This window comes from Microcaecilia unicolor, chromosome 3 (genome assembly GCF_901765095.1).
Source record: "Microcaecilia unicolor chromosome 3, aMicUni1.1, whole genome shotgun sequence".
NCBI classification, from domain to species: domain Eukaryota; kingdom Metazoa; phylum Chordata; class Amphibia; order Gymnophiona; family Siphonopidae; genus Microcaecilia; species Microcaecilia unicolor.
The window spans coordinates 389,300,923-389,319,219 of record NC_044033.1 but is presented as its reverse complement, the minus strand read 5'-3'; the positions used below and the strand labels follow the sequence as shown (position 1 = coordinate 389,319,219).

General features: G+C 46.8%; 1 protein-coding gene across 5 annotated transcripts in view; it reads left to right on the top strand.

Annotated features, from left to right (window-relative positions):
- Positions 1–18,297, top strand: part of NCOA1 (nuclear receptor coactivator 1) — a 660,387-nt gene that overhangs the window by 309,347 nt on the left and 332,743 nt on the right. For all 5 annotated transcript variants that reach the window (XM_030198687.1, XM_030198689.1, XM_030198688.1 and 2 more), the window contains one exon: positions 4,575–4,752. In XM_030198687.1, the coding sequence (XP_030054547.1) occupies positions 4,575–4,752 (178 nt within the window). The remainder of the gene's footprint in view (positions 1–4,574; positions 4,753–18,297) is intronic.

The window sequence follows — 18,297 nt, the reverse complement described above, 5'->3', positions numbered from 1 at the left end:
CAGCCAGGTCATCCAGCTGTTCCAGGATTATTCTGCATCTCTGCTTGGAGACGGGTCTTCTCAGTGCTGTGCTCGAAGCTGGTGGAACGAAAACTGAGATTCTACTACGATACCCCGCCACTTTGAAGGTCTACTATAGCTGTAAATGGGACACTCATACTACGCAATTGGCAATGAATTGGCTCAATACTTGGCCTGCTACTTGACTGATACCTGAGGGTCCTCTAAATTTATCATGCTTTCTGATATGCCTCTAGGAGCTCCGGTATTTGTTTTGTACGGATCAACTGTTAACAATTCCGTGTTTCTTGTACTAAAACAGATATAGGTTTATTCATAACTTCATATTGAATGAAGATCTGTGTTTATATTTCACAGAGTGGGGTGGATTCCCTATGGCAATTCAGTATCTTCTATGTCGCTCTCTAATACAGAGGTTGACATAATTGTTTAGTTCTTGAGAATGTGTGTGTGTGTGTGTGTGGGGGTGGGTGGGTATGGATGGGAGTTGGCTCTGAAGGAAGGAGAAAGATATCTTGCATCAGGGTTTTTTTTGTTCCATTGGGGCCTGTGGTTTCTGGATGTTGGATATGAAGATATCAAATACTCTGTGGCAGAGGTGGGGCGCCTTAGGGCCAGTTATGGTTCTTCCGATCTTGCAGCTCTTCATTGAGCTCCCTGTGCTTGACCCAGGTGTCCTGTAGGCTTGCTACTTGGAATGTGGGAGGTATATCCTCCCCCACAAAATGAGCAACATTTTTAACAATGCTAAGGCGCCACGGGTTCATATTGCATGTCTCCAGGAGACTTGATTAACGGATGGAGAACATCAAAAACTCAAACAAAATTGGGTGGGTGACTTTTTTTTTATGCTTTGTCCAGAGGGAGGTGGAGGAGAAGTAGCGGTTCTGATGCATAAATCTTAGTTACCAGGCAGAATTACTGCTCAGAGATGAAGGGGGTTGCTATCTGATGTTACACTCTCTCAGCAGCCATTACCTCTCTCCTTGACGTTGATGCTCCTGTCGATGTCGACGCCAACGACCTCGGTACCAATGTCTATATCGAAGGTCCAGAATGAGCCCCAAAAAGCTTTTCTCATTGGGCTTCTTGAGACGCTTGGGTCCGTTTCTTCATACGAATGCACAGATTACAAGCGGCTGGGCTATGGTCGGGCCCAAGGCACTGGATACACCAGACGTGGGTATCTGTACCTGAGATGATCCGGTTGCACCAAGTACAACGTTTGAAGCTGCTGGGTGTCTTCGATGACATGGTAGGAAAAACAGCTTTGGGGAAATCAAATGACGCGCTGGTGTAAAAAAAAAAAAAAGCACAAAAAAGGGGGAAAATCCTGACTGCATGGCCCAAAGGCCGACCGCATCGAAAAAGAAAGGAAACTTTAACAGGGGAAAAAAGTAAAAGAAAAAATGAGAGGTAAGAATAAAATCTCACAGAGAAGTTCTTCCTGGGCCTGAGCGAGGAGCGACATGTAAACAACAGTCTGGCCGATAGACTGAGCAGGGTAATGCAACCTCACGAGTGGTCACTGAACATGGACGTTGTTCGCAAGATCTTCCGAGCGTGGGGTACCCCCTTGGTGGATCTTTTTGCCACTCAGATCAATCGCAAGGTCCCTCAGTTCTGTTCCAGACTTCAGGCCAACGACAGACTAGCGTCAGATGCCTTTCTCCTGCATTGGGGATCAGGCCTTCTGTATGCATATCCTCCCATACCTCTAATAGGGAAGACTTTGTTGAAACTCAAACAAGACTGCGGAACCATGATTCTGATTGCTCCTTTCTGGCCGCCTCAGATTTGGTTCCCTCTTCTTCTGGAGTTGTCCTCCGAGGAACCGTGGCGATTGGAATGTTTTCCAACCCTCATCACTCAGAACAAGGGGTTGCTTCTACATCCCAACCTCCGGTCCCTGGCTTTCATGGCCTGGATGTTGAGAACTTAGAATTCGCCTCCTTGGGTCTTTCAGAGGGTGTCTCTCAAGTCTTGCTTGCTTCCAGGAAAGATTCCACCAAGAAGTGTTACTCTTTCAAATGAAGGAGGTTTGCCGTCTGGTGTGACAACAAGGCCCTAGATCCTATTTCTTGTTCTGCACAGACCCTGCTTGAAGACCATCTACACTTGTCAGAGTCAGATCTCAAGACCAACTCTGTAAGAGTACAGTGCTTATCATCGCCATGTAGAGGGTAAGCCTATCTCTGGACAGCCTTTAGTTGTTTGCTTCATGAGAGGTTTGCTTTTGTCAAAGCATTATAATGAGGATATTATAATGCCACTGTATCGGTCCATGGTGTGACCGTACCTAGAGTATTGTGTTCAATTCTGGTCGCCGCACCTCAAAAAAGATATAGTGGAATTGGAAAAGGTGCAGAGAAGGGTGACAAAGATGATTAATGGGATGGGGCGACTTTCCTATGAGGAAAGGCTAAAGCGGCTGGGGCTCTTCAACTTGGAGAATAGGCGGCTGAGGGGTGATATGATAGAGGTATATAAAATAATGAGTGAAGTGGAAAAGATAGATATGGAGCGTCTGTTTACGCTTTCCAAAAATACTAGGACAAGGGGGCTTGCGATGAAGCTGGAGTGCAGTAAGTTTAAAACAAGAGAAAATTTTTCTTTACTCAGCGCGTAATTCGGCTCTGGAATTCGTTGCCAGAGAATGTGGTTAAGGCGGTTAGTTTAGCAGAGTTTAAGAAAGGTTTGGACGGCTTCCTGAAGGAAAAGGCCATAGAGTGTTATTAAATGGACATAGGGGAAAATCCACTATGGCTGGGGCAAGCAGTACAAAATGCTTTGCTCTGTGGATCTTGCCGGGTGATTGTGACCTGGATTGGCCACTGTCGGAGACAGGGTGCTGGGCTAGATGGACCTTTGGTCTGTCCCACTGTGGCGATGCTTATGTCTTATGTCTAAAGCCCCCTGTCAGACCTCCACCAGTCTCATGGGATCTCAACATCGTTCTCACTCAGCTGATGAAAGCTCCTTTTGAGCCACTGAATTCCTGCCATCTGAAGTATCTGACGTGGAAGGTCTTTTTCTTGGTGGCTGTTACTTCAGCTCGTAGAGTCAGTGAGTGCATGCAACTTATATCAAGTTTCATGACAACAGAGTAGTCCTCCGCACATACCCTAAGTTCCTACCAAAGGTGATGTCTGAGTTCCATCTGAACTAGTCAATTGTCTTGCCAACATTTTTTCCCCATCCTCATACCCACACTGGCGAAAGCAGTTTTCATACTTTGGACTGCAAGAGAGCATTGGCCTTTTACGTGGAGCAGACAAAGCCCTTCAGACAGTCCGCCCAGTTGTTTGTTTCTTTCGGTCCCAACAGGAGGGGAGTCGCCATCGGAAAATGCACAATTTCTAATTGGTTAGCGGATTGCATTTCCTTCACTTATTTCCAAGTTGGGCTGATTCTACAGGGTCATGTCACGGCTCATAATGTTAGAGCCATGGCTGCGTCAGTGGCCCACTTAGTCGGCCTCCATTGAAGAGATTTGCAAGGCTGCAACGTGGTCATCAGTCCACACATTCACATCTCACTACTGCCTTCAACAAGATACCCGACGCGACAGTCTGTTTGGGCAGGCGGTGCTGCACAATCTGTTCGGGGTTTAGAATCCAACTCCACCCCCCTAGACCCATTTTGATTCTGTTCCAGGCTGCACTCTGTTAGTTGATTTTGGTTTCAGGTCAATCTATGTTATGCCCTCGCCGTTGCGAGGCCCAATTGACCAATGTTCATTGTTTTTAGTGAGCCTGGTTGCTAGGGATACCCCACAGGTGAGAACAAGCAACCTGCTTGTCCTCGGAGAAAGCGAAGATACCTGTAGCAGGTATTCTCCGAGGACAGCAGACTGATTGCTCTCACAAACCTGCCCTCCTCCCCTTTGAAGTTATTGTTCTTGTTTTTATGCTTTTTGATTAAACTAAAGAGGCACGCTGCGTGGCGGGCGGGAAGTCGTTCGCACATGCGCGATTCGCATTGCTCGCCGACGGAACTTTCTGGAAAGACTTAATTATTTTGCTTGAAAATTTTTTTCACGATTTCTGGGCGGCCGCGGACGTCGACCCACATGTGAGAACAATCAGCCTGCTGTCCTCGGAGAATACCTGCTACAGGTAAGTATCTTTGCTTTAGGCACGCCCATGTCCCGCCTTCACTACGCCTCCGGCATGCCCCCGTAAACTTTGGTCGTCCTTGCGATGGAAAGCATTTGGCGACGCCCAAAATTGGCTTTCTATTATACCGATTTGGATGACCCTGTAAGAAGGATGCCCATCTTCTGCTATGTGTTGAAAGATGGGCGTCGTCCTCTTTTGAAAATGAGCCTGATAGGCACCTCTGTGTCTTCAGTCTATAAAATAGGTGACTTCTAAATTTAGGTAGCATGTTGTAAAATTTTTCACATCATGTTTCAAAACAAATATGCTTTAAAGTCATTTCATTCTTAACAGAAATATTAAGTTGTTTTATTGATAAGTTATTGTATTTTTTATAAACACTAAGTCAAATTTCTTTTTTGCTGATGCATTTTGTTCTCTTTCTAATTTTAGGCCTTGGATGGCTTTTTCTTTGTTGTGAATCGTGAAGGAAGAATTGTGTTTGTGTCAGAAAATGTAACAATATACTTGGGCTATAATCAGGAAGAGTTAATGAACACCAGTGTCTACAGCATTCTGCATGTGGGAGATCATGCAGAATTTGTCAAGAATCTGCTACCAAAATCTTTAGGTAACCATATATTTGATATGCTTAGTATATATTTCTAGGTAATTGGGATTTATTTTGTATGGTTTGACTATATTTTGCTTGACTGTATATGTTGCATTGTTATCCACCAGGATTGTTAGATGGTGAGCATAAATATCCTATATAATAAAAATGCACCTCCAACGTTCTGAAGCCGAGAAAGTGAAGCCTTCAAGCCTTGAAGCATTCCTGCAACGTTCCGGAACTACGTGTCGTCAATTGAGGAGATGGAGCCTTACAGAGCGCACGAATGCTTCAAGGCTTGAAGGCTTCACTTTCTCGGCTTCAGAACGTTGGAGGTGCATTTTATTATATAGGATGTGCTCAGTGATTTTCTGTAGCACATGAGGGGAATTTAATATATGCTGATTAAAGTGGAGGAGTGGCTGGAGGGGGGGCAGGGGAGATAGGACAATCGCTGGGTGGCTAGAGGGGGTCAAGGGACACAGGAGAATCGCTGGGTGGCTGGAGGGGGGGCAGGGGAGAGAGGAGAATCGCTGGGTGGCTGGAGGGGGCCAGGGGAGAGAGATTCGCTGGGTGGCTGGAGGGGGGGCAAGGGAAAAAGGAGAATCGCTGGGTGGCTGGAGGGGGGGCAACGGAAAAAGGAGAATCGCTGGGTGGCTGGGAGGGGCAGGGGAGATAGGAGAATCGCTGAGTGGCTGGAGGGGGGCAGGGAACAGAGGAGACTCGCTGGGTGGCTGGAGGGGGAGCAGGGGAGAGAAGAGCATCGGTGGGTGGCTGGAGGGGGGCAAGGGAAAGTAGAATCGCTGGGTGGCTGGAGGGGGGGAGTAGGGGAGAGAGGAGAATCGCTCGGTGGCTGGAGGGGTGACAGAGGGGAGACACTCACACCCAGCAGTCTCACCCTCTCTCGGTCACACACACTCGCACATTCACTCTCTCACACACAGTCAATCTCACACATACTCTCTCAAACATACACACTCCGAGGAAAACCTTGCTAGCGCCCGTTTCATTTGTGTCAGAAACGGGCCTGTTTTACTAGTATTTAAATAAATATTAAGTTTGCAATTTATTTTAAAAATGTTGTACAGGTCTCTGCTGTGGAATAACTATAAAAAAGACTTAAAACCACCAACTTATTGTTGGATAGATTATTCTGTATAATATGATAAAGCACAGATATCTTTACTTGGCGAATCTTCTTAATGGGACCTGGTTTGGGTTAGGATCAGGGTTTTTTTTTCTCACCCCTGGCTTATTGTTCATATGCAATGTATTTCAAAAGTGGCTTTAAAAGGTGTTACCTTATACTTAATTGGTTCTGGGGGAAGAGGGAAAAGGGAGGAGGTAAATGGATAAATCTAGTGATGCATTTATTGAAACGCTGTTTCTTGTCAATATGGGTTGTAATTACTGATTGTTGATATTGTTCACACTTGTACTTTCTGAATTACAATAAACAGGTTTAACCATAAAAAATTATACATAATGAATTAACAAACATAACCAATTCAGTTGTCACATCATGGTAAGATAATACATTAATTTGTATAACTATAAACAAAAATGATATAAAAATGATGAAATACACAAGAACTAAAGCATAAATCTGAAAACAGTAATGACATGTATAATGGTTACAGTGCATCCTTCTGTTATATATTGTGGATACTCTAAGGCACAATAACAGTGTTCAAACTTCTCTTCTTATCCTATCAATATGCATACGAAACTGATGAGTATAATAGTATACCACGGTATATAAAGCTTTCTCTAAATTGATAAATACTAATACCACTTTTACTGACTGAGATGTAAAAAACAAAATACTATGATGATCTCAAAATATAAAAATCTGTTAAACAGTGTTCCATAAAGCTAGAACAATTTAAAAACATATTTAGGTAAAAAAATAATCCTTATTTCTCCGAGGACAAGCAGGCTGCTTGTTCTCACTGATGGGTGACGTCCACGGCAGCCCCTCCAATCGGAACACTTTCTAGCAAAGTCCTTTGCTAGTCCTCGCGCGCCGATGCGCACCGCGCATGCGCGGCCGTCTTCCCGCCCGAACCGGCTCGTGCCGGCCAGTCTTCTTTTGTCCGCCCTCGGTACGGTCGTGTTTCGCCGTTCGCGCCCCAAAGTTGACCTCGCGCGTCGTCTATCGACTTCGTTCTTCCAAAAAAAAAAAAAAAGGTGTCTGAAGGAGACCTTTATGGTTTTCTCCCTTCCCGTACTTCTAGTTTTTGCCCCGGTAAGTTTTCTTTCGTCATCGGGGTAGGCCCTATTTAGGCCTCGGTCGAAGTTTTTCTTCCCCCTATTTTTGTGGTGCCATTTTCGCCATTTCGAGTTTTGATCTCGCCGGCGCGATTTTTCCGCCCATGACATTGAAGTCTTCCAGCAGCTTCAAGAAGTGCACCCAGTGCGCCCGGGTAATCTCGCTCACTGACAGGCACGCGTCGTGTCTTCAGTGTCTGGGGACTGGGCACCGCCCTCAGGCCTGTAGTCTGTGTTCTCTTTTGCAAAAGCGGACTCAGGTAGCGAGATTAGCCCAGTGGAACATTTTGTTCTCGGGCTCTTCGTCGGCATCGGCACCGGGAGTATCGACTGCTTCGTCGTCGGCGCCCGGACCTTCATCCTCGCCCCCGATTGCATCGAGTGCATCGAGGCATCGGCCCTCTGCATCGGGGCGACATCGAAGGGCTGCATCGGCGTCAGTGGTATCGAGACCTCCTCGTCTGCTGATGTCGTCGGACGGTGGTGCTTCGTCTGGAGTGCAGGTGAGGGCTGTCCATTCCCCTGCTGGTGGCGGTGAGCCTTCGGGTGGGTCTCCCCCTACCCTGAGGGCTCCTGCGGTACAGCCCCCCCCGAGACCGACCCTCTTCGGCCTCGGCCCCGAGGAAGAGATGGCTGGATTCTACGTCCTCCTCGTCGGTGCCGGGAAGCTCCGGTGACGTGCTTCGTTCCAAAAAATCGAAGAAGCATCGTCACCGGTCCCTTTCCTGTGTCGGCACCGAGAGCTCTGGGTCGCCGAGGGAGTCGGCACCCAGTAAGCATCGGCACCGAGAGGACCGCTCGCCCTCTGTTCAAGAGGTGTCGATGCGCTCCCCTTTGGACAGCCCGGAACAGCCTCCACGCCCGGAACAGGTTCTGACATCGACTCCTGCATCGGCTTCCATGTCTTTTTCCACAGCCGCTCTGCATGAGAGCCTCCGGGCCGTTCTCCCAGAGATCCTGGGAGAGCTGTTGCGCCCTACCCCTACGGTACCGGGGGTGCTTGCGCCACCGGTACCGTCGAGCGAGGCGCCGGCTGGCCCATTGTCCGGGGTGAGGTCTCCGACATCGGTGCCGCTTGCGGTACCGAGTGCGGTCGCCTCCCAGGAAGGCTCCCCGACTACGTCGGCGGAGGGAGCTTCGCCGGTGTGGGCGAGGGAGTCTACCTCTCGACGCTCCCACCGTGGCCGTGGTTCCACGGAGTCGAGCCGGGCACGGTTGCAGACACAGGTCCATGAACTTGTCTGACACCGATGGTGAGGCCTCGTGGGAAGAGGAAGAAGACATCAGATATTTCTCTGACGAGGAGTCTGAGGGTCTTCCTTCCGATCCCACTCCCTCTCCTGAAAGACAGCTTTCTCCTCCTGAGAGCCTGTCTTTCGCTTCCTTTGTCCAGGAGATGTCTACGGCCATCCCCTTCCCGGTGGTTGTGGAGGACGAGCCCAGGGCTGAAATGTTTGAGCTCCTGGACTATCCTTCTCCACCTAAGGAAGCATCCACAGTACCCATGCATCATGTCCTCAAAAAGACATTGCTTGCGAACTGGACCAAGCCTCTAAGTAATCCCCACATTCCCAAGAAGATCGAGTCCCAGTACCGGATCCATGGGGACCCAGAGCTGATGCGCACTCAGTTGCCTCATGACTCTGGAGTTGTGGGTTTGGCCCTAAAGAAGGCCAAGAGTTCTAAAGAGCATGCTTCGGCGCCCCCGGGCAAGGACTCTAGAACCTTGGACTCCTTTGGGAGGAAGGCCTACCATTCTTCTATGCTCGTGGCCAAGATTCAGTCCTACCAGCTCTACACGAGCATACACATGCGGAACAATGTGCGGCAGTTGGCGGGCTTGGTGGACAAGCTCCCCCCTGAGCAAGCCAAGCCATTTCAGGAGGTGGTCAGGCAGCTGAAGGCGTGCAGAAAATTCCTGGCCAGAGGGGTGTATGACACCTTTGATGTTGCGTCCAGGGCCGCTGCTTAAGGTGTGGTGATGCGCAGGCTCTCATGGCTGCGTGCCTCCGACCTGGAGAATAGAATCCAGCAGCGGATTGCGGACTTGCCTTGCCGTGCGGATAATATTTTTGGAGAAAAAGTCGAGCAGGTGGTAGAGCAGCTCCACCAGCGGGACACCGCATTCGACAAGTTCTCCCGCCGGCAGCCTTCAGCCTCTACCTCTACAGGTAGACGATTTTTTGGGGGAAGGAAGAATGTTCCCTACTCTTCTGGCAAGCGTAGGTACAATCCTCGTTCTCGACAGCCTGTGGCCCAGGCTAAGCCCCAGCGCGCTCGCTCTCGTCAGGAGCGTGCGCCTCAGCAAGGCCCCTCGGCTCCCCAGCAAAAGCAAGGGACGAGCTTTTGACTGGCTCCAGCAGAGCATAGCCGACATCCAAGTGTCAGTGCCGGGCGACCTGCCAGTCGGAGGGAGGTTGAAAGCTTTTCACCAAAGGTGACCTCTCATAACCTCCGATCAGTGGGTTCTCCAAATAGTCCGGCAAGGATACACCCTCAATTTGGCCTCAAAACCTCCAAATTGTCCACCGGGAGCTCAGTCTTACAGCTTCCAACACAAGCAGGTACTTGCCGAGGAACTCTCCGCCCTTCTCAGCGCCAATGCGGTCGAGCCCGTGCCATATGGGCAAGAAGGGCTAGGATTCTATTCCAGGTACTTCCTTGTGGAAAAGAAAACAGGGGGGATGCGTCCCATCCTAGACCTAAGGGCCCTGAAAAAATATCTGGTCAAAGAAAAGTTCAGGATGCTTTCCCTGGGCACCCTTCTCCCCATGATTCAGGAAAACGATTGGCTATGCTCTCTGGACTTGAAGGACGCCTACACGCACATCCCGATACTGCCAGCTCACAGACAGTATCTGCGATTTCAGCTGGGCACACGTCACTTCCAGTACTGTGTGCTACCCTTTGGGCTCGCCTCTGCGCCCAGAGTGTTCACGAAGTGCTTGGCTGTAGTAGCAGCGGCACTTCGCAGACTGGGGGTACACGTGTTCCCATATCTCGACGATTGGCTGGTGAAGAACACATCCGAGGCAGGAGCCCTGCAGTCCATGCAGATGACTATTCGCCTCCTGGAGCCACTGGGGTTTGTGATAAATTATCCAAAGTCCCATCTTCTCCCAGTGCAGAAACTCGAATTCATAGGAGCTCTGCTGGATTCTCGGACGGCTCGCGCCTATCTCCCAGAGACGAGAGCCAACAACTTGTTGTCCCTCGTCTCGCGGGTGCGAGCGTCCCAGCAGATCACAGATCGGCAGATGTTGAGATTGCTGGGCCACATGGCCTCCACAGTTCATGTGACTCCCATGGCCCGCCTTCACATGAGATCTGCTCAATGGACCCTAGCTTCCCAGTGGTTTCAGGCTGCTGGGGATCTAGAAGACGTGATCCACCTGTCCACGAGTTTTCTCAAATCCCTGTATTGGTGCACGATTTGGTCCAATTTGACTCTGGGACGTCCTTTCCAAATTCCTCAGCCACAAAAAGTGCTGACCACGGATGTGTCTCTCCTGGGGTGGGGAGCTCATGTCGATGGGCTTCACACCCAAGGAAGCTGGTCCCTCCAGGAACGCGATCTGCAGATCAATCTTCTGGAGTTACGAGTGATCTGGAACGCTCTGAAGGCTTTCAGAGATCGGCTGTCCCACCAAATTATCCAAATTCAGACCGACAACCAGGTTGCCATGTATTATGTCAACAAGCAGGGGGGCACCGGATCTCGCCCCCTATGTCGGGAAGCCGTCAGCATGTGGCTCTGGGCTCGCCGTCACGGCATGGTGCTCCAAGCCACATATCTGGCAGGCGTGAACAACAGTCTGGCCGACAGGTTGAGCAGGATTATGCAACCTCACGAGTGGTCGCTCAATTCCCGTGTAGTGCGACAGATCTTCCAGGTGTGGGGCACCCCCTTGGTAGATCTCTTCGCATCTCGAGCCAACCACAAAGTCCCTCAGTTCTGTTCCAGGCTTCAGGCCCACGGCAGACTGGCATCGGATGCCTTCCTCCTGGACTGGGGTGAGGGTCTGCTGTATGCTTATCCTCCCATACCTCTGGTGGGGAAGACTTTGTTGAAACTCAAGCAAGACCGAGGCACCATGATTCTGATTGCTCCTTTTTGGCCGCGTCAGGTCTGGTTCCCTCTTCTTCTGGAGTTGTCCTCCGAAGAAACGTGGAGATTGGAGTGTTTTCCAACCCTCATCACACAGGACGAAGGGGCGCTTCTGCATCCCAGCCTCCGGTCACTGGCTCTCACGGCCTGGATGTTGAGAGCGTAGACTTTGCCTCTTTGGGTCTGTCAGAGGGTGTCTCCCGCATCTTGCTTGCTTCCAGGAAAGATTCCACTAAGAGGAGTTACTTCTTTCTATGGAGGAGGTTTGCCGTCTGGTGTGACAGCAAGGCCCTAGATCCTCGCTCTTGTCCTACACAGACCCTGCTTGAATACCTTCTGCACTTGTCTGAGTCTGGTCTCAAGACTAACTCTGTAAGGGTTCACCTTAGTGCAATCAGTGCATACCATTACCGTGTGGAAGGTAAGCCGATCTCAGGACAGCCTTTAGTTGTTCGCTTCATGAGAGGTTTGCTTTTGTCAAAGCCCCCTGTCAAGCCTCCTACAGTGTCTTGGGATCTCAATGTCGTTCTCACCCAGCTGATGAAAACCTCCTTTTGAGCCACTGAATTCCTGCCATCTGAAGTACTTCACCTGGAAGGTCATTTTCTTGGTGGCAGTTACTTCAGCTCGTAGAGTCAGTGAGCTTCAGGCCCTGGTAGCCCAGGCCCCTTACACCAAATTTCATCATAACAGAGTAGTCCTCCGCACTCACCCTAAGTTCTTGCCAAAGGTTGTGTCGGAGTTCCATCTGAACCAGTCAATTGTCTTGCCAACATTCTTTCCCCGTCCTCATTCCTGCCCTGCTGAACGTCAGCTGCACACATTGGACTGCAAGAGAGCATTGGCCTTCTATCTGGAGCGGACACAGCCCAACAGACAGTCCGCCCAATTGTTTGTTTCTTTTGATCCCAACAGGAGGGGAGTGGCTGTGGGAAAACGCACCATATCCAATTGGCTAGCAGATTGCATTTCCTTCACTTACGCCCAGGCTGGGCTGGCTCTTGAGGGTCATGTCACGGCTCATAATGTTAGAGCCATGGCAGCGTCGGTAGCCCACTTGAAGTCAGCCACTATTGAAGAGATTTGCAAAGCTGCGACGTGGTCATCTGTCCACACATTCACATCTCATTACTGCCTGCAGCAGGATACCCGACAGTCGGTTCGGGCAGTCAGTGCTTCAGAATCTGTTCGGGGTTTAGAATCCAACTCCACCCCCCTTGGCCCATGTTTGTTCTGTTCCAGGCTGCACTCTCAGTTAGTTGGTAAATTTTTTAGGTCAATCTCAGTTATGTCCTTGCCGTTGCGAGGCCCAATTGACCATGGTTGTTGTTTTGAGTGAGCCTGGGGGCTAGGGATACCCCATCAGTGAGAACAAGCAGCCTGCTTGTCCTCGGAGAAAGCGAATGCTACATACCTGTAGAAGGTATTCTCCGAGGACAGCAGGCTGATTGTTCTCACAAATCCGCCCGCCTCCCCTTTGGAGTTGTGTCTTCCCTTCTCTTTGTCTTGCTACATATGAGACTGGCTGGCACGAGCCGGTTCGGGCAGGAAGACGGCCGCGCATGCGCGGTGCGCATCGGCGCGCGAGGACTAGCAAAGGATTTTGCTAGAAAGTGTTCCGATTGGAGGGGCTGCCGTGGACGTCACCCATCAGTGAGAACAATCAGCCTGCTGTCCTCGGAGAATACCTTCTACAGGTATGTAGCATTCGCTATATTAGTAAACAGCATACATTAAATGAGAAGATAGGTGGATATACATACTATACTATAAGACAGTATATTCAAAAAGCATTACCGTAAAATAGATGGTCAGACATTAATGTAAAGTGTAATATTGTCTGATGAAACATCAAAGTGCTATATAGTTAAAGAAGACTTGTTTATTTCAGCACATTTGATATACCACTAGGGCCTACACATTGGCATAAAGTGGTTTACAGGATGCACCCAGAACTAACCCCAGTGGCATACAAATGCTCTTGCATAAATTTATGCCTGTCCTGAGACAGGTATAAACAAGTACAAGTATATATGTGTTTATGTTTTATAAAATACGTGTTTGCAGTTCCAATCAAACTACACCCCTAGGAACACTTATGCACAAAAGATGTGGTCTAGGGTCACTTCAAGAGACAATGGCTCACAGTACATCATAAAACTAATGAATTTTTGTTGCATTATCTTACTAGAAGTTGGTTGTAGAAACACTTTCTTACACATGGGCAAATCACCCTGCTATTAGAGAACAAGTAAACATGCTGAATGTGTACAGTGCCATTTCAAAGATATCACCAAAACAGGGAAGGTAGTGCATCCCGATAGTGAGGTTGCGATAGAGGCCATAGTAGACCAGATGTATTTTAAGAAAAAAGCAGACAGACTTTCAAGATTTCATGTTATCACTGTCAACTGCTGAGCAAGAGGTAAATAGCAACCACAAACATAGTTTGAAATATCTATATGCGACTATCAGAAGCCTAAAAAATAAGATGAGATAGTTAGAATGTATTTCACTAAATGGGAAAATGGATATAATAGGCATCTCTGAGACCTGGTGGAAAGAAGATTACCAGTGGGATGCTGTCATACCAGGATACAAATTATATTGTAGTAATAGGGTGGATAGAATTGGTGGAGGGGTAGCATATGTTCAGGGAGAGCCTTGAATTGAGTAGACTAAAAATTCCGCAGGACACGAAAATTCCATGTGTAAAGGAGAAAAGGATACTGATAGGAGTTAACTACTGTCCACCTGGCCAGGATGAATAGACAAATTTACAAATGTTATCAGAAATTAGGGAGGCTAAGAAACTGGGGAACACAGTAATAATGGGTGATTTCAATTACCCCGATATTGAGTGGGTAAATGAAATATCAGGGCATGCTAGAGAGAGAAAATTCCTTGATGAAATCAAGGACTGCTTTATGGAGCAGCTTGTTCAGTAGCAAACAAGAGGAACAATTCTGGACCTAGTCCTTAGTAGAGCACATGATCTGGTACAGGAGGTAGTGGTACTGGGGCCTCTTGATATCAGTGATCATAACATGATCAGCTTTGATATAAGCTCTAGAGTAAGTACACATAGGAAATTCAATCAATACGTTAGCATTTAACTTTCAAAAAGGAGACTATGATAAAATGAGAAGAACTGTGGAAAACAAAACTTAGAGGAGCAGCTGCAAAGGTCAAAAATTTACACCAGGCGTGGATGCTGTTCAAAAATACCATCCTGGACGCCCAGGCCAAATATATTCAGTGTATTAAAAAAGGAGGAAGGAAGACCAAATGACTGCTGGCATGATTAAAAAGTGAGGTGAAGGAAGCTATTAGAGCTAAAAGAAAATCTTCAGAATATGGAAGAAGGATCTGACTGAAAATAGGAAACAGCATAAGGAATGACAAGTCAAATAAAAAGTGCTGATAAGGAAGGCAGAGAGAGACTGTGAAAAGAAGATTGCGTTGGAGGCAAAAACATATAGTAAAAACTTTTTTAGGTGTATTAAAAGCAAGAAGCCATTAAAAGAATTGTTGGACTGCTAGATGATCGAGAGGTAAAAGGGGCACTCAGGGTAGACATTGTCACAGAGACATCAAGGGACATTTAAAAAAAAAATGTCCGTCAGAATTGGGATGTTTAGCTCATTACATTAAAAAAAAAAAAATGGCCTCTTAAAAAATGCCCTCTTATAGGCCATTTTAGAACAGGGTTTGCCTTTTGAAAATGGTTGTAAGATGAACATATTTGCACAGAAGTCTGAAAAAAAAAGCAATTTTCCAAACTGATACATACAACTTAAAAGCCAACAAAAAAAAGCAGGTACAAGAACTTCTGTCTGATATCATTTTGAGAGAAATGGCCACTCAGATGTCTCTGCAGATCAGTGTAGTGGACTTTAAAGAATGACTTCCAGGTACAGTTCCCACCATAATTTGCTTATTTTGTACTGTGAGCTCTCCAGAAATAGAATGACTTACTGTACATAACTGTACACTGTTACAGTTGCCTTCCACCCTTACATGTCTCCTATATTTAGGTAGAGTAAGTAATGTGGTGGTTTTGGAGGGCTTACAATTTCCACCCCAGATTTGGACCTTGGATCCCTTGTTCCAAGGTCCATTGCGCTGACCACTAGGCTACACCAGGGAGCTGCTTATTGCTCTGTTGAGTATGCCCTTAATACCTGATGCTGTCATAGCGCCTGGTATCCCCTTTCAGTTTCTGTTCTTAGGGGTGGTTGGGAGGGGAACAGCATCCATTAGGGGATCAAGCTTTAATCCATCTAGTGGTCAGCTGGTCATTCAGAGCATTTTTTTTTTTATTGTTGTTTGAACTGAAACAGGTCTAGATAAAAACATACTTCTTTTTAGATTTGGAAGTGTGTTCCTGTTGCATTATCACTGAAAGATGTTCTAATTTTGGACCTACTCCTGCCTAGAACCTGATTCGCTATTTGGATGAACTCAGTGAAAAGTCTAAATTCTGCCTTTTCGAAAATTGCAATTTGGATATTTTCTACAGATGAACGTGGTTTTTGGCCATTTTGAGATGTCTATCTGCTTTGAAAATGAGCTCTATCATATCTAAAATTATTAGCTAGTAGTAATACTAGCAATGCAGGCTGTTGTACTGCTAGTACAGCACAAGTCATTAAGTCATTATAAAATTAGTGTTAAAGTGTCTTTAACCTCTTTGTCTGACCACAAAACCAATTCAAAAGAGCTCTGCAGAGCTGGAAAGCAAATGGGAATGGGACTTTATATACCGCCTTTCAATGTTTTTTTTTCAACTTCATTCAAAGCGGTTTACATATTAAACACAGGTACTTATTTGTACCTGGGGCAGTGGAGGATTAAGTTAGCTGCCCAGAGTCACAAATATCCAGTTGCATACTGAAGTTAAAATAAATAACATCATTGGGCTATTAAATGAAACATATGGGCAATCCCCTTCATTATTGCTAATATTCTTTATGCATCCCAGATGCATACTTTTCATACTTTATATCAATGACTGAATCATTTGTATTTGTAAGCATAGGAAAGATGTGGAGTGTTTGATATTATGTATAAATTATGGTTACTAATTAACAAGTTCTATAATCAAAATGTCTGTTTCAACATCCTATTGGAAAGCATTCTACAACTTAAATCAGAGGAGGAAAATACTTCAGATGCCAGTTTTATGCAAATTCATTGCAAACGATATGCAACATCGCTAGCTATAAAACCTCTTCCTTCCTTCCTTCCTTTTTTTTTTTTTTTTTTAGTTTTTGACTTTTAAATTTTTACTTCATTGATTGTTACCATATTCATAAATTTAAATACTTAGGTTCTCATGCAGCAATATTTGATCTACTTTATAACTAAGCAATTTAGATTTTGTCAATAAAAGCAACTTAACTGAACCAGCTTGTATCGTATAATGGGACCACTCTATTTCACTAATCTTAGTGTCCTCAGGAACTACCAGTTTATTGCCTTCAGCTGCAAAAGAGTTCAGTTGTGTTCAGTGTCAGAACTTGATATCTGCTGATGGCTTTGTTAAGAATTGTTTGAGAAATTTGCAGCCCCTACAGTCTGTTTCAGCACAAGATTAGAGCAAACATTTTCTTGGGTGTGTGTTTAAAATTAAACTGTTTTCTTCCCCTATTAAGTGTTTAGTTTCTTTGTGAAACATGTAAGTCTCCAATGATCCACCAGTTCCAAATACCTTAACGTTTTCAAGAGAGCTTTGCGGGGCATTTTACTATAATCAAATGTCCCTTAGACGGATCCATCCTTCCATCTGGAGCCACATTAACCCCCCCCCCCCCCCCCCCCCCGATAAGATCCCCCTGCTCAAAACCTTCCATCTGGTACAAGCTCCGGAGTGCCAAACACCTCCCCTCCTGATCCATAAACTGCCCTTGCAACTCAAAATTAAATCTGCTTCTGAGCATGATCACTAACCCACCTGCTCTGTCATGCCCTCTATCCGGATGAGCCCAAAGTTCTCTATAATCTGTATGCCTGAGCATATTGTATCCCTATTCTAGAGATGGGTCTCCTGTAAAAAGACAATGTCCCGCTTTAGCCTGCCCAGCTCCTTAAAGACACTTGATCTTTTACCCCTGTTGTTAAGGCCATTAACATTCCAAGAGAGCACTGTTATGGGTTTCTGTGATGGTTTCAACCCAGATAAGACTGCAGGTCACCCTGTAGGACTAATACCCCTGGCTCACACCTTCTTCCCCCTTCCCCCCCCCCCCCCCCCAAAAAGCAGATCAGCTTCCCAAATGAGAAAATAACACCACTTCGGGAGCACTAATATCCCCAACCCTCCTCCCACATCCAACCCCCACAAAAGGCATAACCCCAATTTTAAACAACAAACAGTAAATCCACAGCGACAAGACCCCAAGACTAAAAAGGCCCATAAACGCCAGGTTAACTCTGGAATATCCCAACTGGACAAAAGAATAAAATCAAGGCCATTGTGCAGTTCAAGACTCCTCAGGAGGCTTGGGTCTTCCACAGGCTCATAATCACCCAGCAGGCACCAAAGCATTTCAACTCGCTGTTTTCTGGCCCTTTTTGCAGTGTCCCACCCCCTGTTGCCAGGCCGAATCTGTTCATAGCTCCTGCTGACCTGGTTCGCCATAAGGTAGCAGTATATTATTATAGCCCATCTCTTGCAAAGCCACCCAGGCTTACGCAGTCATTTTAACTCTCCCAGATTTGCAACTCAGTCGCCCATAAAACAAATGGGAACATCCATTGGTATTTATATCCACTGTTGTGTGCGAACAGGGTAACCTCTGTAAGTGAGCATGCCTCTTTTATAAGGTAATCCACTCCAAGTCCTGAAATACCATGATTAAGTCTTTCCAAATTGTCTTTTTGCTGGCGCACTTTCTGCAGCGCACACTCTGGCAAAATCCACGAAGCAGGCTACTATATCCCGAGGATAAAACCTCTCTCGAGGGCCCCATCCCTCTGAGCTCACACTACCTTAAAATCACACTGGTCCAAGTCCAGTTCATCTTTTCGAACAGTGTTTCCCAAGTCCAGTCCTGAAGTATCCCTTGACAGTCCGATTTTCATGATATCCATGAATGAATATGCATGAACTTGATTTGCAAGCCTAAGATGTCTGATATACTTTATACCCTTGACTGGTGTTGATCCACCCGTGTTTTGTT